General features: G+C 35.4%; 1 protein-coding gene across 1 annotated transcript in view; it reads right to left on the minus strand.

The window, feature by feature from the left end:
- LOC149789867 (uncharacterized) overlaps window positions 1-24014 on the minus strand; it is a 45589-nt gene that overhangs the window by 15643 nt on the left and 5932 nt on the right. Inside the window, exons 2-7 of the mRNA XM_089971861.1 lie at window positions 18530-18678; window positions 15641-15777; window positions 11932-12064; window positions 9549-9688; window positions 2905-2979; window positions 2444-2565 (exon numbers count right to left, since the gene is read on the minus strand). Of these exons, the coding sequence (XP_089827987.1) occupies window positions 2444-2565; window positions 2905-2979; window positions 9549-9688; window positions 11932-12064; window positions 15641-15777; window positions 18530-18662 (740 nt within the window). The 5' untranslated portion in view covers window positions 18663-18678. The remainder of the gene's footprint in view (window positions 1-2443; window positions 2566-2904; window positions 2980-9548; window positions 9689-11931; window positions 12065-15640; window positions 15778-18529; window positions 18679-24014) is intronic.

The raw sequence follows: 24014 nt of genomic DNA on the forward strand, positions 1-24014 counted from the left end.
CATCCTGCATGTTTCTATAGGTGACCCTTGAGTCATGTATATATACATAAACTATAAATCATATTTAGTGAGCACTTAGTCACTCGCACGTGTAGCCTATGCTACTTCATAAGTTACATTCGGGCTACATTATTTACATGTGTGCATGTCTTTGTGCTCTGAATAACTCCTTAAATGTGCATATAAAGGTGAGTTCTTTTACCACTGTATTTATTGCCTTGGAACACCATGCTTCAATTATTCTACCTGTACGAACCATCCTTGACCTTCCATACAAGTAAGCATTGTCACTGAAATCATCTATCACTTTTTCCAGGTAACCATCATTTGGTATAGCTGTGTGCTCACATGGTATTCAAATGTCACATGTTCAGGCACACAGGTTTATAAACAGGTGGTAATACACATTATAGTTTACCTGTATGCTTCCTTGCCTTATCAGACTTATCAATTTCTGGGTCACCCTATTCAGGATTTAGCTCTGCACGGACATTGCATTCTCAGACAGTTGCAGGGCTACAGCTTCATTTGTTTTGCTCTATTTTGTCTTATAGATTAGAACTATGGGCAAAGCGCAAATAATATACAGCTCAGACCGAAGATGTCACCAGTCTGCATGCTGATTTGTTTTCCTCAGTGTGAATCTTTATGGGAACAAGGGAGATTATTCAACTTACCCTTTAGCCACAGAGCACTGGACATTGACACGCTCGGAAACAGTTCCAGCACCCAAGTCACCACCACAGGACTTTACATTTTTGGAACTTCCCCTACCTTGCCTCCTCGGAGTCTAACTTGATTCTTCCTACAGAATGGGACAGAGCTAACAAACAGCCAAGTTCAATTTCATTCAGCAGACACATGGACAGGTTACATGGATCAAATATACCCTAAACCATCCCCACTGATGATCCGATTGATTTTCACTTCACACTTCCATTGCAACCAGCCTAGGCGACATAATAGGGATCACGAAGGGCCAAACATCAATATTATGGGCTCAATAACAGCCCAGGATTCCAGTAAGTTGAACCTGACTTTGCATACATGTGCAGGGACAAGTCTAACTCTTACCACCTCATGATACTCATTTGGCATGATACCACAAGTAGATCCTCACACCTCAATAGATGTCACTTCACAATTTTTATACACTCTGCCGCAAGAAGAGCCTCTTTACTTAGTGAATGTTTTGAAGTCAAGGTTCCTAATTCAGGGCATTTCTGCAAGTTTAGCAAGCGACAAACCTCATCACTCTTCACCAGGTAAGTTATGCATCACATGGGACCGTAGCCTCGCTCAACTCAACAAAGATGATCTTGCTTGTTCTACCAGTACCATCATCTATTCTACCTTACATGAGGGCATGGGAAGATTCTACCTTTAAAGCCATCACTGAATATGTTTTTCTGCTGCCAAAGCTCTGTCCTCCTTCTCCGACTCCATCAACAACATACACCAGCGCTCTAGCATCTTACGTCAAATAGAAGGTTCTGACTTTAGTTACATTCACAGTCTAAAGGTCAGCAGAAAATTTTAAACTCCCTTTAGCTGAAAGTAGTATATGGGAGGGCTGGATCTGCGATGTAGTGGTAGTTCTTCTAAGGTGTTATGATTGGGTAACATATTCTAAGAATAAACAAGTTCTAATAATAAAAGTTCTGAATAAATTTTGGTTGAAATCCAAATTAAGTCCAATGCTAAAAGTGTTGATGTGCCTGTGATGGCTCATAAAGTGTTCATGTGCCACCAGTCTTTAGTTGAAACACAGCAATATAATTCCAGGTTTGAATTCACTATAAATCCCAGTGAATGTCTGTCCAAGCATGCTATTTTTTACGAACACTGTATTTCCAGACAAAAATCACTTGAATTTACATAATTTGAAGAAATATATTCCATCCCAAATGAACTGCAGGACTCAACAATAATACAAATTGATTCTACAAGATCTTAAAGCATGAATAACAGACTTTCAGAAAAACATAAGTTACATGATAAACTAAGATGCCAAACAAAACCTGTGTGAGGATCAAAAATTAATTGTTCTAGTTATAATTAGAAAGTCTGTTACTAAAATTACAATATATAACCTGGATTATGTCAGGTATGCCTGGGGAATCCCAATAACCTAGACCCAGACCCAAATAAATATGTTTACTTCTATTAATAATAATCCTAATATTAAACCCATACACATAGGGAATATTTTAGCTATGTAGTAGTCGTTTACAGAATATAAAAATATTAATAATTCAGGTCAAGTAGAAAATAAACTTAATTTTGGAGAAGGTTAAGTCTAACAGGCAATCTTTGCATGAAATACAAAGAAATATCCAATTTAGATCTATCTGACTATGTGACACCTGATGGTCAGACAAACTTGGGTGCACATTACAGCCTTGTTGTTTTAAATCTATCCACTTACTAACATCTTACAAACCTGTTTTCCAGGATACGTGCATCAGAGTATGCCTTGTCTATAATGATCTGAGCTTGAGTCTCAGCTTCTCTTTTTGCTGTCTCTGCTTCTGTCAGCAGTCGGGGTCGTTCACTCAAAGCCACCTACAGGATACAGCACAAATATCTGACAAGCTTCAGCAGATGCAAAAACTTTGTTTCAAGTATAACGTCCCTATTTTATAACACTGATCATGGGAATGACCCATGGTATCAGTCCTCCTTAATATAAGATTTGCTGAAAAAAGGCTGCATCACAATATGGCAAAAATGTTCTGCAAAACCAAGAATTTAAACAAATTAAATAGGATTATTAAATCAAAATTAAACTAACTGAATGAAATGTATGAATATATTCAGAGGGGCTTTATAGTGAGCACGTATATGCCATTCAAGCTGACAATAGGAAACAAAAGGGAGTATTGTCAGGCACACATGTATTACCTGAATATCTTCCCTTGCTCTCTCTTTGCTGCGAATAGCACTTTCATACTCTGATGGACGGGCAATGTTGTTAACCTGACATCATAAAGAGGCACAATTCAATACAGCATTCTTCAGAAAATTCAGTTGCATCAAATATACCACATAATCATAAAACATTGTCAGCATTCAGGACAAATTCAACATCATTTATTTCTGTAATTTATTGCTAAAATGTTGGAAATTCTCAACCAAAGTATTTTAACTTTAGATGAATCAGGTATGGCAAATGTTAAGACTCCATTTTAAATTTAGAATAAAATTGAGAAAACCCCAAGTTGCTCAAAGAGACTGATGCTCTACTGGCTGAAAAGAATTTTTTGAAATCATTATAAGTCTAATCCATTATAAGTCTAATCCATTATAAGTCTAATCCATATAAGTCTAATCCATATAAGTTCAATTTTATGTCCATTTTCTTGTCTTAAATTTGCCACACTGGACAATCATCGATAACCTTAACAAAGTCCAATACATCAAGTCTGGTAACAAAGCATTTGTCTTACATATGTGAGTTAACATATTCATAAAATACAAAATTCTTTGTTATGGCCTTTGACTCTTAACCTAATATCATAGATAGAAAATATCCTGCATGGCAAGCTGGGTTAAATAGATAATAAATAATCTTGGAGGAAAACAAAAATGAAGTGAATGATGCAGCATCATTTCAGGTAATCGTTGGGAATATACACTGACTGATACCTACATGTATTATCATCCTTACAAGCTAGTACAACTAAAAACCCTGGTTCAAGACCACTGACCTTAAAATCAAGTCAGAGTGTAGATTATCACTTTGTTCATCAGAATGCATAGTCACTTACTTACCAGGTCAAGTGAATAATGTTCATATGCTTTGTTTAAACATGACTATCCAAAAAGTAGGGGCCTTTTTAATCATTTTCTATATCTGGCATGTGACAATAAATTTGTGCATAAAAGTCATTTAGTGTTAAGCTCATGTCAATATGACGAACCAATCTTGAGTAGATACAGTAAGATATATTTATACATTATATGACAACCAATGTGGCAACTTTATCAAATTTCTGAGAGGCACCATAATTATTTACAACTAGACCTTGGGACGACCCCATGAACTGGCACACAGTGATAACCAATCTTGGGATGATCCCATGACATGGCACACAGTAATGACCAATCTACAAGATATGAGCGAATCCTAGGATGAAACAAAGATGGCAGTACAGGACTAGGCAGGGTGGATAAGGTGCAGTATGGCTATATGTTATTATGGGGGTGAAGTGTAGATTAGGTGTGTGTGTGTGAAATTTTTCATGGCAATCCTACAAGTAGTTTATGAGGAACATCAATAAAAAAATTGTGCTAACAGTTGACAGACACAAGTCATTTTGTAAGCTCTTATGATCAATGACCAGTGAAGCCAAATAGGTCTGTCATTTGTAGTTTTAAAATCATAACAAATATATAACTGCATCTTACAGAATATAACAAAAGGGACAACAATTGCTCATTTCAGTTCTGATATTCAACAATTTGGACAACAAATTTGGTTTAAAACAAATAGCAGTCCATTTTGTAATCCAGGTTTCCTCCAAATATTCCCACCCCATTTTTCATATTTGGACATTTGGTTGGGGTGTGGGTTCGTTGCAAGTAGTCGCTTACCAGCAGGCCTAGACAATTTAAACTTATATTGACTTATACCTGCATGAAATCGATAGGAAAACGATTTATTGTCTCAAAAATGGCAAGTATTATAATCGTTATGTCTTTATTCTGCTGACATACTAGATGAAACAACGGCATTGATGAAACCTGACCCAGTACTCGCCATTTGCATTACTAGTCACTTCACAAATCTCAAATGACAGCATCGGAAGTCCATTAGTTACGTGAAATCAAAAACAAACTCCTTTTAATGTTGTTGTAGGGTATAATAAATGTAAGTCAGATACATTTTGTAATAACCAGCAATCTGGCCGATCTGATTTATCAATCAGAAAGCACGTGTCAACATAGTCCAAGTTTCCTCTGAACCTTGCCACCCCATTTTTGATATTTGTTACCTTTATGTCGAGTCAGAGTTTATGTTGGATATATTATATAGAAGTCACTTAATGTTTATAAATAAATATAATTCACACTTAATTCTCAACATATTTATTCTGAGAACAACGACCAGAAACCAATCAGTATTGCAGCAGGGTGGAGAAAAACCACTTCCAAAAGCACGTGTCAGCAATGTATTTGTTGGTGTCAAATAACTACCATATTGACATGTGCTCTCTGCGTAGTGAATCTGGTTTTCTTCAAATTGCTGCAACATGTCCAGATTTGTGGTCGTTCTTTTCACAATAAATATTTTGAGAAGTTAATGTTTTTTCTTTTTTTATAAACATTATGTGACTTTCATTTATATGTTCGATTTGTTTTCCTACAGCACCCTAGAAATGGTTTACTATTGATATCATGTGACTGCATAACCTCTGAAGTCATTGACATGTAGGTTGCGAGAGTAGTATAGTCACATGACTAGGAATGCAAATGACCAGATCCAGGTCAAATTTCTGCAACGATGAACTTTTGCCTGTCAGCAGATTTATTACATAATGAAAACTATGATCTTTCATTTTTGTATTTTATTACAAGCAGTATATGACTTTCAATTAATATTTATTTTTTCTTTAAAACATTTGAAAATGTGGGTTGTCAGATTTATGTACTCATGCGATTAGCAATGCAAATCGCAAGTACCAGGTCACATTTCATCACTTGATCTAACAATGTTTAAAGACTGCTAGGCCATCCGGTAAGCGGCTAAGCTTTGACACGACGATTTTTTCCTCTTGTGATGCTAGAGTGGTTTTCATAGCTTCAACATAAGGAAAGATAACAGATATCAAGCTGACTTTGAAAATAAAAGTCTACTAAATGAATCTAATCCACTGAACATTTGGATCAACTCAGCTTATATGTTTATTTCAAGCACCCAAATGATACATACTGCACTCTCTGAATATTCTGGTTAGAACTCGATAAATTTAACTCACGTTCAATTTAGTTACAACTCAATTACATGTTTCAAGCATCATGTGGTGGCAGAAAATTCCTGATTTCCTGGTAGTATGGGAACCCTGAACAAAGTAACACCACTGAATTCAATTTTAAAATATTAAGAGCATGCTTTTCTTTCTTCAGAATTTCAAAAGATCCTTTAATATCCTTTATTTTTTGTAGTGAAAAATCCTCCCAAGTCAAAAGACTAGTACTAGAATGGAAATATATTCTTGTTACAAGTTTAATAAGAAATTTAAACTACTGTGAATCAGTTTAAATTAGCAGGTATCAAAATCTGCAGTTGGGTTAAATATATAAATGGATTTGTCATTTGAAAAGAAGAAGAGATGAAATAATAAGGAACAGTGCAGATATATATATATATATATATATATATATATATATATATATATATATATATATATATATATATATATAAAAAAGATTATACAGAAATTCGCTTCCATGCAAGTAAGAGCAAACCCCAGCTGCCATAATTAAGCTAGTCATGCCTAACACCTAGTATAAAGATCTGATCTTAAATGAAAATGCGGAATTTCTTTTCCACACAAACAAACAAGGTCATACTAATTCTATTGCTATAATTAAGACTGCAATAAGGTTTCTCACTATTCTTGAAGACCACTATCAAGAAAGTGGGAGTCATCTGTTGATTGTTTATTCAAAACTTACTTATACCGAAAATACCTTTATTCAAAACTTACTTATACCAAATATAATGTGTGAAATTATCTTACTAATATAAATATGCCCTTGTTTTCCATTTTTGCTCAATGGAATAATGAATAAAACTTGTGATGAAAGAAATAAAAATGCAGTGAAAGCCATTTACTATGCTGAATTGCACAAGGTAACTGCTCTTCCACACACACACACACACAGATATATATATATATATATATATATATATATATATATATATATATATATATATATATATATATACATATATATAGTGTTTTAGTGAATCTATACAGTATGATAGATATCTTCATGGATAAATAGTGACCAACGTTATTCAAAGACATTTGTGACCCTAAAAAATGTGCCAAGTGTGACTCAAGTTTTATTTCCTATAACTATATGAAATCAGGTTTCTCAAATGTTTCCTAATTTCACTCAACTGAATCACTTACCATAAATTACATTTTGGTAAGCATTGATTATAATAGCAGACCTGCCAACCCTGACAAGTCCGACTCAGTAAGGCAGTTGATAATTTTTCTTACGATTGACCAGTTTCCAGTAAGGTGTAACAAAATATCAGCAACTGCTAATGTAAAGCTGGAAAATATAATAAAAAGTTTGACACATCGACGATAAACATTATGTTCAAATGAAAAGTTTGTACAGTACATGTAGACTTTATTTACCACTAGTACAGTTGCACAAACTCTCTGCAGCTCAATGGCTTGTTGCTATCTCTCTCCTTGACATAATTATTGTAAATTCTTTTCCACTTCACATGACGACGGCAATCTTATCTCCTGACACAAGATATACTCAAATTGGCATGTGATGTCCAATATTCGTAATTGTGTCCTTTCCAGCTTTTATTCACAAGAATCTGAACACTCCTTTATATTCTTCTGTGTTGAATATTAACACTTTTCAAGGAGCTTATTTTCCCTTTTGTCTTAAACATGCATCACTTTCTGGATGCCATTTTTAAATATTCTATAATCAACAGTTTGATCACGCAGATGTTTATCATGAACAAATAGGTGCAGTTTAAAGCAGCTGGGGTTCTGCTGTAAAGTTAGCCTGGTTCCCTGACTAATTTCACTAATTCTAAGATGAAACCCAGATCAACAAAAAAAAACCACGGATCAACCAATTATCCAGATTTTTCGGCAACCATAATTTTTCCATAGATTTTGCTAATATGCTGTAAGTTCGTATTTTATGGGTAATTTTTGTAAGAATTAGGGCAAAATCATAAGAGTTGGCAGGTCTGTAATAGATACATTTGCTTTAGGAAGTAAAGACTGACCCAAATGTGGGTAAATATGGGATGTAACAAAGGACTCAAATGTGAGCAATTTTGGGAAGTAAAGAAGGACCAAAATGTAGTAATCATGCATTTATTACTACAGCATCTGAAAGAGTTCTTATACTGATAAAGAATTTTCATGTTCCAGACATCTTACATTTGAATTAAATTATAATCACTCAATTTTCCTCATGTTTCAAATACATATCCTAATACAGATTTGTCAGCAAATGTAACTGTTGTTCATCCATCGAGTTGACAAGGACCACTCTAGTCATCCAAGGGTTGGATAGGCTGGTTCTGTTCTGTGCATGCGCAGGTGGCTGATGAGGCCAATCCTTGCATGGAATGTTTGTTTGCATAAGAGACAAGGGATGAGTGGGACATTTCCAGGAGGGTTCATGGCATGTGCTTTTCTGGCTTGCCTCTTCAGCTCTGCAAGATTCACACAATTTGAAGCCTTTGTGCATGGAGGAACACCAAGTGACTCGATCGCTTGCTGTTTGCTCCCAGGAATCAGGGTTTATGTTGAACACTTTAAATGCCGCTTTCAGATTGTCCAGGAGGGTTCATGGCATGCACTTTTCTGGCTTGCCTCTTCAGCTCTGCAGCTGCTGTTCTGCTAGATTCACACAACTTGAAGCCTTTTCACACAGAGGAATGCCAAGTGACTTAATCGCTTGCTGTTTGCTCCCAGGAATCAGGGTTTTTGTTGAACACTTTCAATACAGCTTTCAGATTGTCTTTCAAGCATCTCTTCTGACCTCTGTAGGATTGCTGTCCTTGCTGTAGCTCACCACAGAAGAGTTTCTTAGGCAGCCAGTGGTTTGGCTTGTGTACAACATGTCCTGCCCAGCATAGCTAGGACTGCATCAGGATGGTGTGGATGCTGGGGAGACCTGCTTGGGCAAATACCTCAGTGACTGGAACCTTGTCCCACCATTCGATGTTGAGGATTTTCCTGAGACTTGTGGTGTGAAAGTGGTTCAGCTTCCTGGCGTGGCGTTGATACACCATCCACGTTTTGCATGCATAAAACAGTGTAGGTAGCACAATTGCCCTGTAGACCTTTAGTCTGGTCTGGTACTGATGCCTCTTCTATTCCAGATGTTGGCATACAGTCTGCCAAAAGTTGTGCTGGCTCTGGCAGTGACGGTGTGCTGCCAAGGTAGGTGAAGCGGTTCACTATGTTGAGTTTCTGGCCATTGACAATGATGCTGAGCTCAACATAGGGCTTTCCAGAGGCCAGCTGATGCAGGACTTCAGTCTTCTTGGCTTGGTATTAAAACACATACAAACAATCAAGTGATGCATTATATTGCATGCAGTGGGGTGTGGGGAGTGATTTTAATGTCAATTTGGTTCATTCTTTACTGAGACTTTAAATTTCAAAGGTCAAGCTTACCAATAAAATAAATCACACAGTACATTTTTCTTAAGCCATTTAATAATTAAAATATGTGCAAAGTCTGATAGCTGGGGATGCAAGTGTAATGATGATTTTCATGTTTACTGTTAATACCAAATAACCTGAGACTTTATGTACCTGGAGGTCAGTTATTTCACACTGGAGAGACTCGTACTTATCGATGATTCTCTGCCGTACTCGCTCCTGGAAGGCACCCCTCTCTGACTGGAATTGGGATGTATTAAATTCACTGCACACTTCATGGAGAGCTGACTCACCTTGATAACACAAAATATTTTTGGTGTTGTAACAGAATTAGACCAATGTGTGGTGTTTCATGGCAGAGTAACACAAGCATATTATTTGGTGCATGGAATAAAGTGTCTTGCCCTAGGACACACCACAATAGTGGACCAGGGCTAGTCTGATTGTATGATTCAAACAGACATCCTTTCAGTCACAAGTCTGGCATGCCAACAACTTAAGCCACCATGCTACTTGCCTCTTACAATATACAGCAAGGTTCCATCAGATCTTTTCTACATCCCTGTGAGTGCATCAGTGTAAATATCAAGACACTCTCTACGGAACTTAAAATTTGTCCTGGATCTGGATCTTAATTAGTTCCTTTTTAAAGAGAAAGGAATAGTTGCTTGGTGTCAGAGCTATTAAAGTATAAGTTTTCAGATCAAAGATGTTTTGTGCGAAGGATGTGCAACATCATGAAATTCCATTTAGTTTGAGCTCTAAATTACTTCCTCTAAGCCATATACATTTAGATTAAATAAAATGGTCTTTGCTTTAAGACTCATTTAAATTTTTCGAAATAAATAACAGCTGGCTAGAATAACTGAATCCATCAATGTACAGGTGAATAAAAGTCTCATCTAAATTTAATATGTGAGTGAGATTCAGATGAGGATGGGATTTCCTAATCACACATGATAAGTTATTTTTCTGATACTCTTTTTGTCATCAAATAAGAAAACGTAAGTGTACCATGGTTCTTCACAGAATCTCAAACTTCTAAAATATTAAACAGTCTCAAAAGCAAACATGAAATACATCCCTGCAACCTTGACCTTGAATATGGGACACCAAATGCTGAATGCAACACAAGTATATAAAATTTAATTAGTTTATCTTCAACAGCTCACGAGATAAAGTTTGGGAGGGAAAATGCTATTAAAACCTAAAATATTGGTCTGTAGACATAACCTTGAAGATAGGAACTCCAATGTGGTATCTGACAAATATAGCAAATTTCATCCCTAAATGGCTCTAATGTTATCAAATGTAAAGTAAAGTTACAAGGAAAGCTTAAAATAATGACACATGACCTTGACCTTAAAATTAGGATGCCCAATGTGGTATGTGACACATCTGCTAATGATTATGCATAAATATGCAAATTATATTACAAATGGCTCATAAATCAAATTGAGAAAGAAAAGTGTGATGGAAAACTTAAAATACTTAAGACCATGACCATGAAGACTGGACTCCAATATTGTACATGAAACACTTTCTAATACTTACTATACAAGTGTACTATGATCTATTTCTAAGGCTTAAAGGGTTCTAAAGCTTTAGTGTGGAAAGGAAAGTATGACTGAAAGCTTACAAAATAATGACCTGAGACTGAAAATATTACCTCTAATGTAACATACAACATACCTAATGATGATAACAAGTTATGTGCCTTAACCTCAAACAGCTTTAAACTTGCAGTCTAAGAGTGGAATGGAAACTGATGGAAAACTTAAAATACTGAGCTATGACCATGACCATGAAGACAGGACCACCAATGTCATATATAAGACACTTTCTAATGTTAATGTATAAGTTTCATTTGCAAAGCTGAAAGGGCTCTGAAGGTATAGAGTACAAAGGAAAGTGTGATGGAAAACTGAAACATTACACAATGTTATTGACCCCGAAGATAGGAACCCAAATATGTTCACAAAACATTCTAATGAAGATGTATAAATATGACAAGTTTTATCCCTTAACCTCACATGGCTTGAAAATTGCAGAGTGGAAAGGAAAATGTGAGGGAAAACACAGAGACAAGATCCTGACCTTGAAGATAGGACTTCACACTGACAGTGATGTCTCAGGATACCAAGTCTAATTTCTTATTTCAAACAGCCTGAAAGTTATAGAGCAGAGAAGAAAATGAGATGGAAAAATAAATATTCTGCCATGACCCTGACCTAGAAAAAGAACCAACAAACAGGACCTACTTATCTGCTGACTGACATATATTCATGACTGTATTTGTTGCTTAACACTGTCAAATAGCAAGTGAAATCACATCCCCTAGTTTTCAAGACATGTTTTCTTCAGTAATAAATGCACGTGTGAACTTACTTCCTTCATCTGTGAATATGAAGTACTGGTAATCATCAAACATATGTATCCAAATTAATCTTTTTTGAAAGGGGAAGAAGGTCAGGCAGTATATAAGTGAAGGTAGAAACACTCTAATCACATGATACTGGCAGTATGATGGGCTCACCAGTGTAGGTCAGAACTTTCTTGTAGCCATCATAGTCCTTGTAACTGAGGATGATATCTCTTAAATTGTTTGGCCGAGCCTTAAACTGGTATGTGACATGCAGCCGAATCACCACTCCATCCTTGTTCAGGCACTGCAACAGACACAATGACAGAAATCAACAGTTGATTAATGCAGATTAGCCCATCATTCCTGCCATGATAAGGAACAAAAGTTTAGGTCAGATTGGACAGTATCAAAAATGTTTAAAGATGAAAAGTTCAAAGACACAGAAATGACACATCACATCCAAAGATGAACAGTTCAGAGACACAGTTATGACACATAACATTCCAAGATCAGCAGCTCAAAGACACAGATATTTCACATCACATTCAAATATGAACAGTTCAAAGACACAGTTATGACACATCACATTCAAGACGAACAGCTCAAAGACATATATTTCACATTACATTCAAAGATGAACAGTTTAAAGACAGTTATGACACATCACATTAAAGATGAACAGTTCAAAGACAAAGGTATGACACATCACATTCAAAGATGAACAGCTCAAAGACACATATATGACACAAAACATTCAAAGATGAACAGTTCAAAGACACAGTTATGACACATCACATTCAAAGATGGATGAACAGTTTAAAGACACAGTTATGACATATCAAATTCAAAAATGAACAGTTCAAAGACACAGATATGACACATCACAAAGATCAACAGTTTAAAGACACAGTAATGACACATCACATTCAAAGACAAACAGTTCAAAGACAGTTATGACACATTACATTTAAAGATGAAAAGTTCAAAGACACAGAAATGACACATCACATTCAAAGATGAACAGTTCAAAGACACAGCTATGACACATAAGATTCAAAGATGAACGGCTCAAAGACAGATATTTCACATCACATTTAAATATGAACAGTTCAAAGACAGTTATGACACATCACATTCAAAGATGAACAGTTCAAAGACAGTTGTGACACATCACATTCAAAGATGAACAGCTCAAAGACACAGTTATGACACCTCAGATTCAAAGATGAACAGTTCAAAGAAACAGTTATGACACCTCAGATTCAAAGATGAACAGCTCAAAGACGGTTATGACACCTCAGATTCAAAGATGAACAGTTCAAAGACACAGGTATGACACATCACATTCAAAGATGAACAGTTCAAAGACATAGTTATGACACATTACATTCAAAGCCTCTGACAAACTAATGACATCAGTAAAAGTAACATTGTTCTTTGGATTTTAATAAGCTGGATAAAATAGTGATGTGCTTTACGGATTTCAATTTTAAAAGAAACATAATAATCAGAAGTACAAATCTAACCTTTATGCAGAAATTTCATTCAGACACTGAGGTTACAAATGGGAGAAAATCTCACATCAGAAAGAACTGCAGAGAATAAAGTGCAATTCATTCATAAAAGTATGTTCAACAGCACTTTTACCTGTACAAACTCTTAAAGTAAATGAACATTAAGCTGAATGTTCCTATATCATTTTATTATCTTTTTCTTCATTTTCAATAAATCTAGTTCTAAAATACATATTGCTTTCTTTTTGATCTAATACATTAATTTAAGGTAGTGAATGGAATCAGTAGCTTCCAGATACTAAATACACTGAAACCAAATAAATACTTTATGGCTATTTTGTCAAAAATGGTTAAAATAAAATACGTCTAAGACAACTTTATACTACAGTAATAAAGATGAATCATAAGTAACTGAGCTTTGCTGACTACACAATGTATCAGAAAGAACTCCGGAAAGGGAATGGGGGGGGGGTGCATTATATAAATTTTGTTTTTTTTTATTGGGTCTTCAAATTCTTTGTTCAGAGGAACCAAAAATTCCACAGAAGTTGCCACCACCCCCAAAAGTAAAACCACAATATAGATGGCTATATATGTGTGCTATTTATGACACACTGCCAATGTTTATGTCCACCCTTTCAAATTTTACTGTGAAAAATGACACTGGTGCAGCCAGGTGAAACCTATTTATCCTAGTAAAATGTTTCTCAGTGAATATATACTTGAATACTTATGCAATCATCATAAACATACACCCTCCCAGCCTCCCCACAGTTACATCCATAGACAGCGTGCATTCTGCTCCAGTAGTAACTCAGGTATTTTTTTAAGCTTTGCCAACAAGTCTTATAACTAAGGGGAGATCATTCTGCCTGACCACCACATACGTTTGCAGGCAACTTTTAGCTCCCTTTAGCTATGAGTAGTACAGTAAAACCTGTTATGAGCAACCTCTGCCATGAGCTACCACCTGTCATTTATAATCACAATCATAATGCATGGATCGATTTTATCATACAAATGCTCTCTCATGAGTGACCACCTGCAGAATGTGACCAGCAACCATGATATTTTGGCAAAATATGCATTTTGACACTGCTATGAATGACCACATCGCAAAAACAGAGATCAACAGTGACCTTGTTGTTTTTGTTGTTGCAGGGTTTAACGCCATTTTTCAGCACAGGATAGGACATGGCGGCCAGTATTACTGGTGCAGGAAGAACCCTGGGAAACCCCAGGAAGAACCACCGATCCATGAAAAGCTACTGGCAAGCTTTCTCACATACCCATGTTAGCCAAGCCTGCGACTCGAACCCACGCAGACAGAGGTGAGATGGCAGTGATCCGAAACGGTGAGTGCTTTAGACCACTCAGCCACTCGGGACCCTCCACTGACCCTGACTTAATCCTTTGTAAACATGACAGCTTATGATACATGTAGTATGCAAAAAAGATATACACCACTAACCATTATTTAATCCTTTGTAACAATGACTGCATAAAGAGTAAAGATTGTTCTAATAATGTATTTTTTTTTTAAATTAAAAAGTGCTTGCTACTAGTATTGTGAAGTCAGGCATATGGTGTCAACTGTAAACTGCTGTAAAACAGACTAAAGAACCTGTCATTAATTGCCAATGTAGTACCGAGGTGATGTGAATACCCAGCAAGATTAGACATTTTTTCATCAATGGGAGTAATCGTGGACATATGTAGTCAATTTAGAGGTTTGTATTTGTTTTTTATCTTTTGTGAAAACCCACACAACACCAGTAATGTCCTAGTGAGAAATATTTTGAACAGGCTTCAGTGTAGAGTTGAGTACATCATAACAAGTTTTACTGTATCTGGGAGGGCTGGATCTGCGACCCTGTTTTAATTCTCTCACAAGTGCTCTTAAAACTCACTTATTTCGACTGCAAGAACAAACTTAAAGACCTAATAATGTTTCCTACCTTAAATATTTTCTGCATGTTTTTTATGATTTCTAATTTCATGGTATTTGTTTTTGTAATCATATCATTATATGTCTTTTTTATGTTATATGTGTTGTCTAATGTTGTAAAGCGCTTAGAGCTTCTAAAGATTAGGCGCTAAACAAAGTCCTCATTATTATTATTATTATTATTATTGGGTAACGTATTTGAAGAATAAAACAATGTACAAAAGAACTCTATACCATTTGTATCACCAACATGCATCTAATGCTAAAGATACTGTGGAAGTCAAGGGGACCTTATTAACAAGGAGTTTTTTTATAGGCACATAAAGTTTGATTTTCAATGGATAAGAATTATAAAGATAAGTTTAATAATAAGAATAATCAACTTGAAGGTCTTTGTTATGTGGGCTATGCTACTCACTTCCAAATCTGTAAATTCCAGTGACTTGAAGACACTTGGGAAAATGATGAACTCGAACCCTGGTGGGCCGTTGTGTAGCCCCTCTCTCTTTGTATCTGTTCCGAGAACCTTGTTTACTGTATCATATGCAATACCCACTGTAAAATGTAAAACCATGGTGTTATCTTAAATTTCTGAACACAGAGATTGAAGCTACATGTATCTCATTGGCAAATACAAGAACCATGCTCTCTACCAAGCAAGAAATGTTTTAACTGTCAGATGTATAATGTGCATTATTTGGCTATTGACAATTATAATAACATTTAGAATTAACAACAAAATACTAAAGTGCTATGGTATAAATTAAAACTCTTGTCTATTCAACCTTGTGTAAAATACTAAAATACAGTAATCAACAGTTTGGCTGTTTGAACACAGAAGTAACCAGCTCAAGATGGGACCAACATTAACCATCTTCCATTTGTACTGACACAAGATGGGACCAACATTAAACATTTTCCATTTGTATTGACACAAGATGGGACCAACATTAATCATCTTCCATTTGCATTGACACAAGATGGGACCAACATTAATCATCTTCCATTTGTATTGACACAAGATGGGGCCAGCATTAACCATCTTCCATTTGTACTGACACAAGATGGGACCAAGATTAAACCTCTTCCATTTGTATTGACACAAGATGGGATCAACATTAAACATCTTCCATTTGACTGCTGATGTTCAAATTAACATACAGGAATACTTTAAAATATATTTCTATATTCATACATGAATGCTTTAAAATATATTTCTATATTCAGGATGGGCTCATTTCCGATTTGCTGTGGATAATGAATATCCAAATTCAATCCAAAACAAAAATTTTTTTTGACCCTGTTGCCACAAATCATCTTGAAATAATGTATTTATATTTCAACTAATCATGTATGTATGTATGTATGAATGTATGTATGCCTGTTGATACCTCACTTGATAAACTAATAAAAACGAATTCTGTAATATCATGTTTAATCAGATGTTATAAGCAATAAAAAGATCCAAGTTGCTCTATGCTGACTTTTGAGTCTTTGAATAAAAATCAGCTGACCATAAGCAGATGGGAAATGAAAAGGAGAAACTGGCCACAATATGATTTTGGTAGAAAAACTCAGTTTAGCATTTGGAGTTTTGGTATTGTTTAATTGTTACTGCAGTTTTCAACATGTTTTTACAGGAATATTTAAGGCAAACTATGTTTATTTATTTATAACAAAATGCCAAAACATACTTCTCTCATTGCTAAATAATCACCAGCTGAGAAACATGAGGTTCAGGAATACATCTTAAGTGCAATGCAGGAACTTCCTCCTCTGAATGAACTAGCTTGGAGAAGTATTGGAAAGTGGTCTTAAAAAATATAGGCAGTGGAAAACTGAAGTTTGAACTTCTCTGTAGACTGAGTGGCTGTTTTGTCATTACCGTTTCTAATGCTGATACAGTGAGATCATTCTCCACTCATTACAATATACAAGTGATTAAAGAGAAATCATGTCCACAAAACTAATGACAGCCTGTTAAGTGTGAAACACAATGAATATCATTTGGGTCATTCTTATAAAGGAAACTAAAAATACAGTGACTGGTATTCATTCATTATTATTGTAACATTTTCCATTAGAATCTGATTCACATTCAAAAGTGACTGCTTTATTATAAAATGAAGAGAATACATATTAAACTATGTGTCAAAAATATCAGTCCTCTTACAGAAAATTTATATCAATAAAAGAATCTACTGGTTTGGAAGATAATGTAATGATCCAAATTTTGTAAATCTACTTGTGTCACATGTACATGGATAAAGCATTGCATTAGTACTGGAAATGGTATGAAGTTTGTCACTTTCATAAATAAGAAAGCAGTAACATGATTGGTGCATCTAAAGTTTAACATAACATGACCTTATGAGTTGTTTTGTTTCTATAATTGCTTTTTTTTTACCTTTGTGAGACAAATTTAAAACTTTAAGTGTAATGTGCCACCAGTAATTTGTTCCAAAACATTAGAATATTTAAGTTCATTTCAGTTTTGGAAAGATTAAGACAAGCTTATGCACTGTTAATGGTATTATTATTATTAGAGTTTTGACCAAGATGGGTGTGAGCACGTATTAAGCCATATGCAGCTATAATTCAAACTTGGTATCTGAAAACAATTTTGGAACTCCACATCATGCTAAATCACCGTATAAAATGAAAGCAGTTGTTTTGCTCATTTTGTGTTCTTTTCTTCTCTATGATAAGATAACTATTTAACAGAATTCATAGCAATCTACACCTGTATCAATTTGTGCACACACATTCAGAAACTCTGACCAGAAAATATGGGATAAGCTAAGAAAGTCTGATATTGTGTGAATGGCTTTAAAACAAACCATAACAGATCTGCCTATAAAAAATTTCAAAACTGATCAATCTGCCTATACAAAATTTCAAAAGAGATGAAGGGGCCCATTTATAATTTCAAAGTATGAACAGAGTTCAAAAGTATATAAGCTTCATAAAAGCTTTTAATGGATGGATAAAAGGTCAATCAAACTGACAAGGATTCCAACACATTCCCACCTCAACAATTGTGGGTATATACAGAACATTGATCCACATTGTAAGCTCAGTTTCTTTCTGTCCCTAAATTGTACATTTTTATTATCATCATGATCTTGTGACTTGAGAAAGAAGCCCCTTTTAACAAAAAGGTTCTTATGGAAAGAAGTACTCTTTAAATGCATCCCCACCCATTTCAACTGTTAAGAAAATTTCTTGCTAGAGCTCTGTAACCTAAATAATATTAACAGAAGCTATTGGAAAGACAGATTCATGCTTAAAATCTTAACATATTAACCTTCATCTGAATTTAGTTTCTTGAGGGAAACAGCAATCATCACAGCAACAAAAATGACAAGGACTATAATGATGAATATGACAGTGATACATTTACACTTGTTTCCTCCACCAGACTTGTCACAACATGCCATGGTCTGTCTGCAGATTCTGAAACAAAATTATTACATTTATCAGCATTAAACACCATCAACTGCAAAAACATGTTTAGACAGATCTGACATCATAAAATTGTGATGTATTCTCCTAAATAAAGCAAAATAATATTTAACAGGAAAATTAAGCCCAAATATAGTCAGCACAAAAATTTCTGTCTTGTCATGCTGACTCATGTACATGAAAACTTGGGGATGTTTTAAAATGTGACAAGTACACATTCTTGTAGTTCATGCCAAACAAAGGCTCCTCAAAGTTACTGATGCTCTACTATCCAAAGAGAATTACCAGGAAATGGAGTTAATTAAAGTATAGTGTATATTTCAATGTATGAGCATTTACTAAGACTAAATTACTTCTTCTTGTACATATTAATACACCTTAATCAAATCAATTCAATCCTGATTGTTGAATGCTCAGCACCTTAAATGCTATCAACAAACTTCCGGACGAAAACCATTCATCCTATGGATGTTTTACTAAACTGGGTCATGAAAAGAGGATGTCAGACATTTGCTGCTGATAAATAAAATATTTAATTACAGTTAGTATTGAGAGAAGGAATAAGGCAAGGCAAAGATGGACAAATATACAAAATTTTACTCTAAAAAAATAAATACATAGGATCTGAAATGATTGCTTGGTCTCTGTGCTTAACTTTGTTAAAAATATAGCTATTTAACTCAAATAACATTGGGATGTTACAAGGACAGACACATTTTAAACTTAGAATACTGGAAAATATTACTGCTGATAAAAATGTTATTGTATACTGATGGGAAGTAAGACTAATCAGATTCCACGTGTCAATACATTTACAGTCACAAGTGGCCGAGTAGACATGTGCACCCTTCAACTCAATTAACAGACATGTGCACCCTTCAACTCAATTAACAATTAACAGCAGCAGAACAAATAGTTTCAAAGTGCTGATCATGCAGTAATTTAATTAATCTGGGATTATTATTTTTCTTCCATTTTATTTCTATTTCAAAATGAATGACCACTGAAAAGAGACATAAAAAGAATAAAATATGAAATGACAGTTGAACAAGGAACATTACATCCACGTTACAATTATATAAATCATGGACCAACAATCTCAGTATACAATGGATAGAGTACATTATGTAGATGTGTATTAGAGGCCGATATGCTATGGATTAGTTTGGGTCGGCTGAGTTCATTATGTGCCGATACCATTATCAGGTAAACTTTATTATGGGTCGATTAATCCTGGAATCCTTATGAGCTTAGTGACCATTACAGGAAAAGTTTAATGCATGGTGTTGACATTAACAGATAAAAGAATGGCATCAGATAACTGAAGCACATGTAAAAGAAAGCAAGCCTCCATCCATTTTCAGGGTTCTTGCATTAATACATTTATTGATACAGGAATGGATACAATTCAAGATGCCATTGGAAATCAACTTAAGTAAATAGTAAACAGTACATACATGGGTTTTGCAACTGTAGCAAAGAAAATTGATTACTATGTAGAAGTGTCCATTACAGGCCCTGTAACCATTGCTTCTTTCTGTATATTAATGTGTCCATTAGAGGCCCCGTAAAAATCCCTTCCTTGTGTGTATCAATGTGTCCATTACAGGCCCAGTAAAAATCCCTTCCTTGTGTGTATCAATGTGACCATTACAGGCCCAGTAACCATCCCTTCCTTGTATGTATCAATGTGTCCATTACAGGCCCAGTAACCATCCCTTCCTTGTGTGTATCAATGTGTCCATTACAGGCCCAGTAACCATCCCTGCCTTGTGTGTATCAATGTGTCCATTACAGGCCTGGTAACCATCCCTTCTTTCTGTATATCAATGTGTCCATTACAAGCCCCGTAAAAATCCCTTCCTTGTGTGTATCAATGTGTCCTTAACAGGCCCAGTAACCATCCCTTCCTTGTGTGTATCAATGTGTCCATTACAGGCCCAGTAACCATCCCTTCTTTCTGTATATCAATGTGCCCATTGCAGGCCCAGTAACCATCCCTTCCCTGTGTGTATCAATGTGTCCATTACAGGCCCGGTAACCATCCCTTCTTTCTGTATATCAGTGTGTCCATTACATTCCCAGTAACCATCCCTTCCTTGTGTGTATCAATGTGTCCATTACAGGCCCGGTAACCATCCCTTTTTTCTGTATATCAATTTGCCCATTGCAGGCCCAGTAACCATCCCTGCCTTGCGTGTATCAATGTGTCCATTACAGGCCTGGTAACCATCCCTTCTTTCTGTATATCAATTTGTCTATTACAAGCCCCGTAAAAATCCCTTCCTTGTGTGTATCAATGTGTCCTTACAGGCCCAGTAACCATCCCTTCCTTGTGTGTATCAATGTGTCCATTACAGGCCCAGTAACCATCCCTTCTTTCTGCATATCAATGTGTACATTACAGGCCCGGTAACCATCCCTTCCTTGTGTGTATCAATGTGTCCATTACAGGCCCGGTAACCATCCCTTCCTTGTGTGTATCAATGTGTACATTACAGGCCCGGTAACCATCCCTTCTTTCTGTATATCAATGTGTAAATTACAGGCCCTGTAAAAATCCTTTCCTTGTGTGTATCAATGTGTCTTTACAGGCCCAGTAACCATCCCTTCCTTGTGTGTATCAATGTGTCCATTACACACCCAGTAACTATCCCTTCTTTCTGTATATCGATGTGTCCATTACAGCCCCAGTAACCATCCCTTCCTTGTGTGTATCAATGTGTCCATTACAGGCCACAGTAACCATCCCTTCCTTGTTTGTATCAATGTGTCCATTACAGCCCCAGTAACCATCCCTTCCTTGTGTGTATCAATGTGTCCATTACACGACCAGTAACTATCCCTTCTTTCTGTATATCAATGTGTCCATTACAGGCCCAGTAACCATCCCTTCCTTGTGAGAATTTCACCATATCTACCTCTCATCCATATTCATAGTCATTATTTCACCTGATCAAATTTTAAGAGCTTTTGGTCAGAAGATGCAAATCACTGTCCAACACCACTCTTCAAGTTTATTGGACAGCAGCCTCCACCTAGAACCAGTTACAAAATGTCTTACATATAAGAAAATGTAATATGGTAATTTAGACCAAGACTGCTTATGTTTTGGGGTCAATATGGGTGAAAGCCAACTTACTGAAGCACATGAAACTATCACTATGGACATTCTGAACAAAAATTTATCCAAAAGAACACAAAATTAATGGGGCCAATGAGTGGCCAAGTGGTCTAAAGCGCTCACCATTCCAGATCACTGCCATCTCACCTCCGTCTGCATGAGTTCGAGTCTCAAGCTCGGCTAAGGTGGGTATGTGAGAAAGCTTGCCAGTAGCTTCTCATGGATCGGTGGTTCTTCCTGGGGTTTTCCAAGGTTCTTCCTCCACCAGTTATACTGGCTGTGATGTATAGCCTTATTCTGCTGAAAAATGGCATTAAACCCTCCTACTAAAACAACAACAAAATTACTGCTGTGTGCTGCTCTGAAAAAAATGTAAATAATTATTTGTGTAACCTGAAATTTAGTCATTTCCTTCAATTATTTAAAACCTGGCATTTATCTTATAGTTTAAATATTCTTGACCCTGTGGCATAAACTGACATGTACAATATCATTATGTTATTACATACAGTATCTACATTCAATTCTCAGCCTTACATATACACTCAATAAAAAATTTGTTTCTTTCAAGTCAACACATCAGAGGATTAATTGTTAATCAGTCACACAAACTTCATGCTTGTTTATCCAAGTCTAGCCAGGTACTATTCTGCAGATCAGTATTGACAGATAAAAATACAAAAAGGTGAGCATCATGCAGAAAATGAAACATGTCACAGGAATGTATTACACAGAATGGATGCCTCTAAGAATTTTATGCACATTTGACCCAGAATCTTGGTTCCCTGAAAGTCTTGACACCGACAAAATTCATGAATATTGGGCACATGCAGTAATATTTTTTGGTGATCCATATATACTGGTCTGAGTAGGATAATGCTTTTATTAGATTTATGTAATTTTTATCTTTATCCTGTATATCGTACTATATAATAGTTGTGCTATATGACACTATATATTAAAAAGCGAAACTGGGTTCTGGTCAAATTTATGATTTACTTAAATATCATACATCTATACTCTGCTATCTTGTTGATTTTGTATTAATTATAATAAAGAAAATGATAACACAAGGAAACAGTGGCGTTACCTATATTGAAAGATGAAATACACTTAACTAATTTTTGTTTAAAGAACTGTTTTAATTTTTTGTCTCTGAATTCATAATGTATCATTTTATGCAAACTACTATCAATGGACAAACTGAGGCTGCTATAATTGAACATATTATCCCCAGCTCTTTAATAATTTGTTTGATCAGTATACCCGTAATTATTTAATTTCAAACAATAATAGTGAACTCATCTAATAATCAGTTTGCCAAGCCTATATTGAGTCCAATAGTCATGTGATAGCAACAAAAAACTCCTTTTTAATGTTGCTGTACAGAAATTTAATTATATTAAATGAAAGTCTGATACTTTTTGTAAAAACCAGAAATCTGGCCAGTCTGATTTATCAAGCAGAGAGCTTGATACAACAAAACTTCAGAAGTTGTTCTCAGAATATAAATGTATAAATTTGAAGAATGTTGTGCTCTTTCGTTTTTGTATTTTTATTACAACCAGTATACGACTTTCATGTAAAAAAAAAAAAAATTCTCTACAACATGTGAAAATTTGGGTTGTTAGATTTGTGTACTCATGTGACTAGCAATTCAAATTGGGCTTACTAGGTCATATTTCATCAATGCCATTGTTTTATATTGTCTTTCAGCAGATTAAAAACATAATGATTATAATACAGTAGTCACAATTTCTGAGAAAATGGGTAATTTTCATATCGATTGCATGCATGTATTACTCGATCTAACAACATTTAAAGTGCTAGGACATCCGGTAAGCGGCTACACTTTGCCACCACCATGTTGACCTCTTGTGATGCTAGACTGGTTTTCATGCCTTCCATGTAAGGAAAGATACTGATATGAAAATCTACTTGACAAATCTAATCCACTGAACATTTAGATTTACTCAGAATATGTGTTTATTACAAGCACCCAAATGATCCATACTGCACCCTCCAAATATTCTGGTTAGAACTCAATAAATTTAACTCAAGATCAGTTTAGTTATGACTCAATTACATGACTGTTTCGTGCGTCAAGTGCTGGCGGAAAAATCCCAGGTTTTTCTTGACTTTCATCAATATTTGCAAGATTCAAGGACTTTTCACAGTCACGAAAAAATTATCATTTCTCCCA

The sequence above is a fragment of the Sinohyriopsis cumingii genome, chromosome 10 (genome assembly GCF_028554795.1).
Source record: "Sinohyriopsis cumingii isolate HCF-2022 chromosome 10, ASM2855479v2, whole genome shotgun sequence".
NCBI lineage: Eukaryota > Metazoa > Mollusca > Bivalvia > Unionida > Unionidae > Sinohyriopsis > Sinohyriopsis cumingii.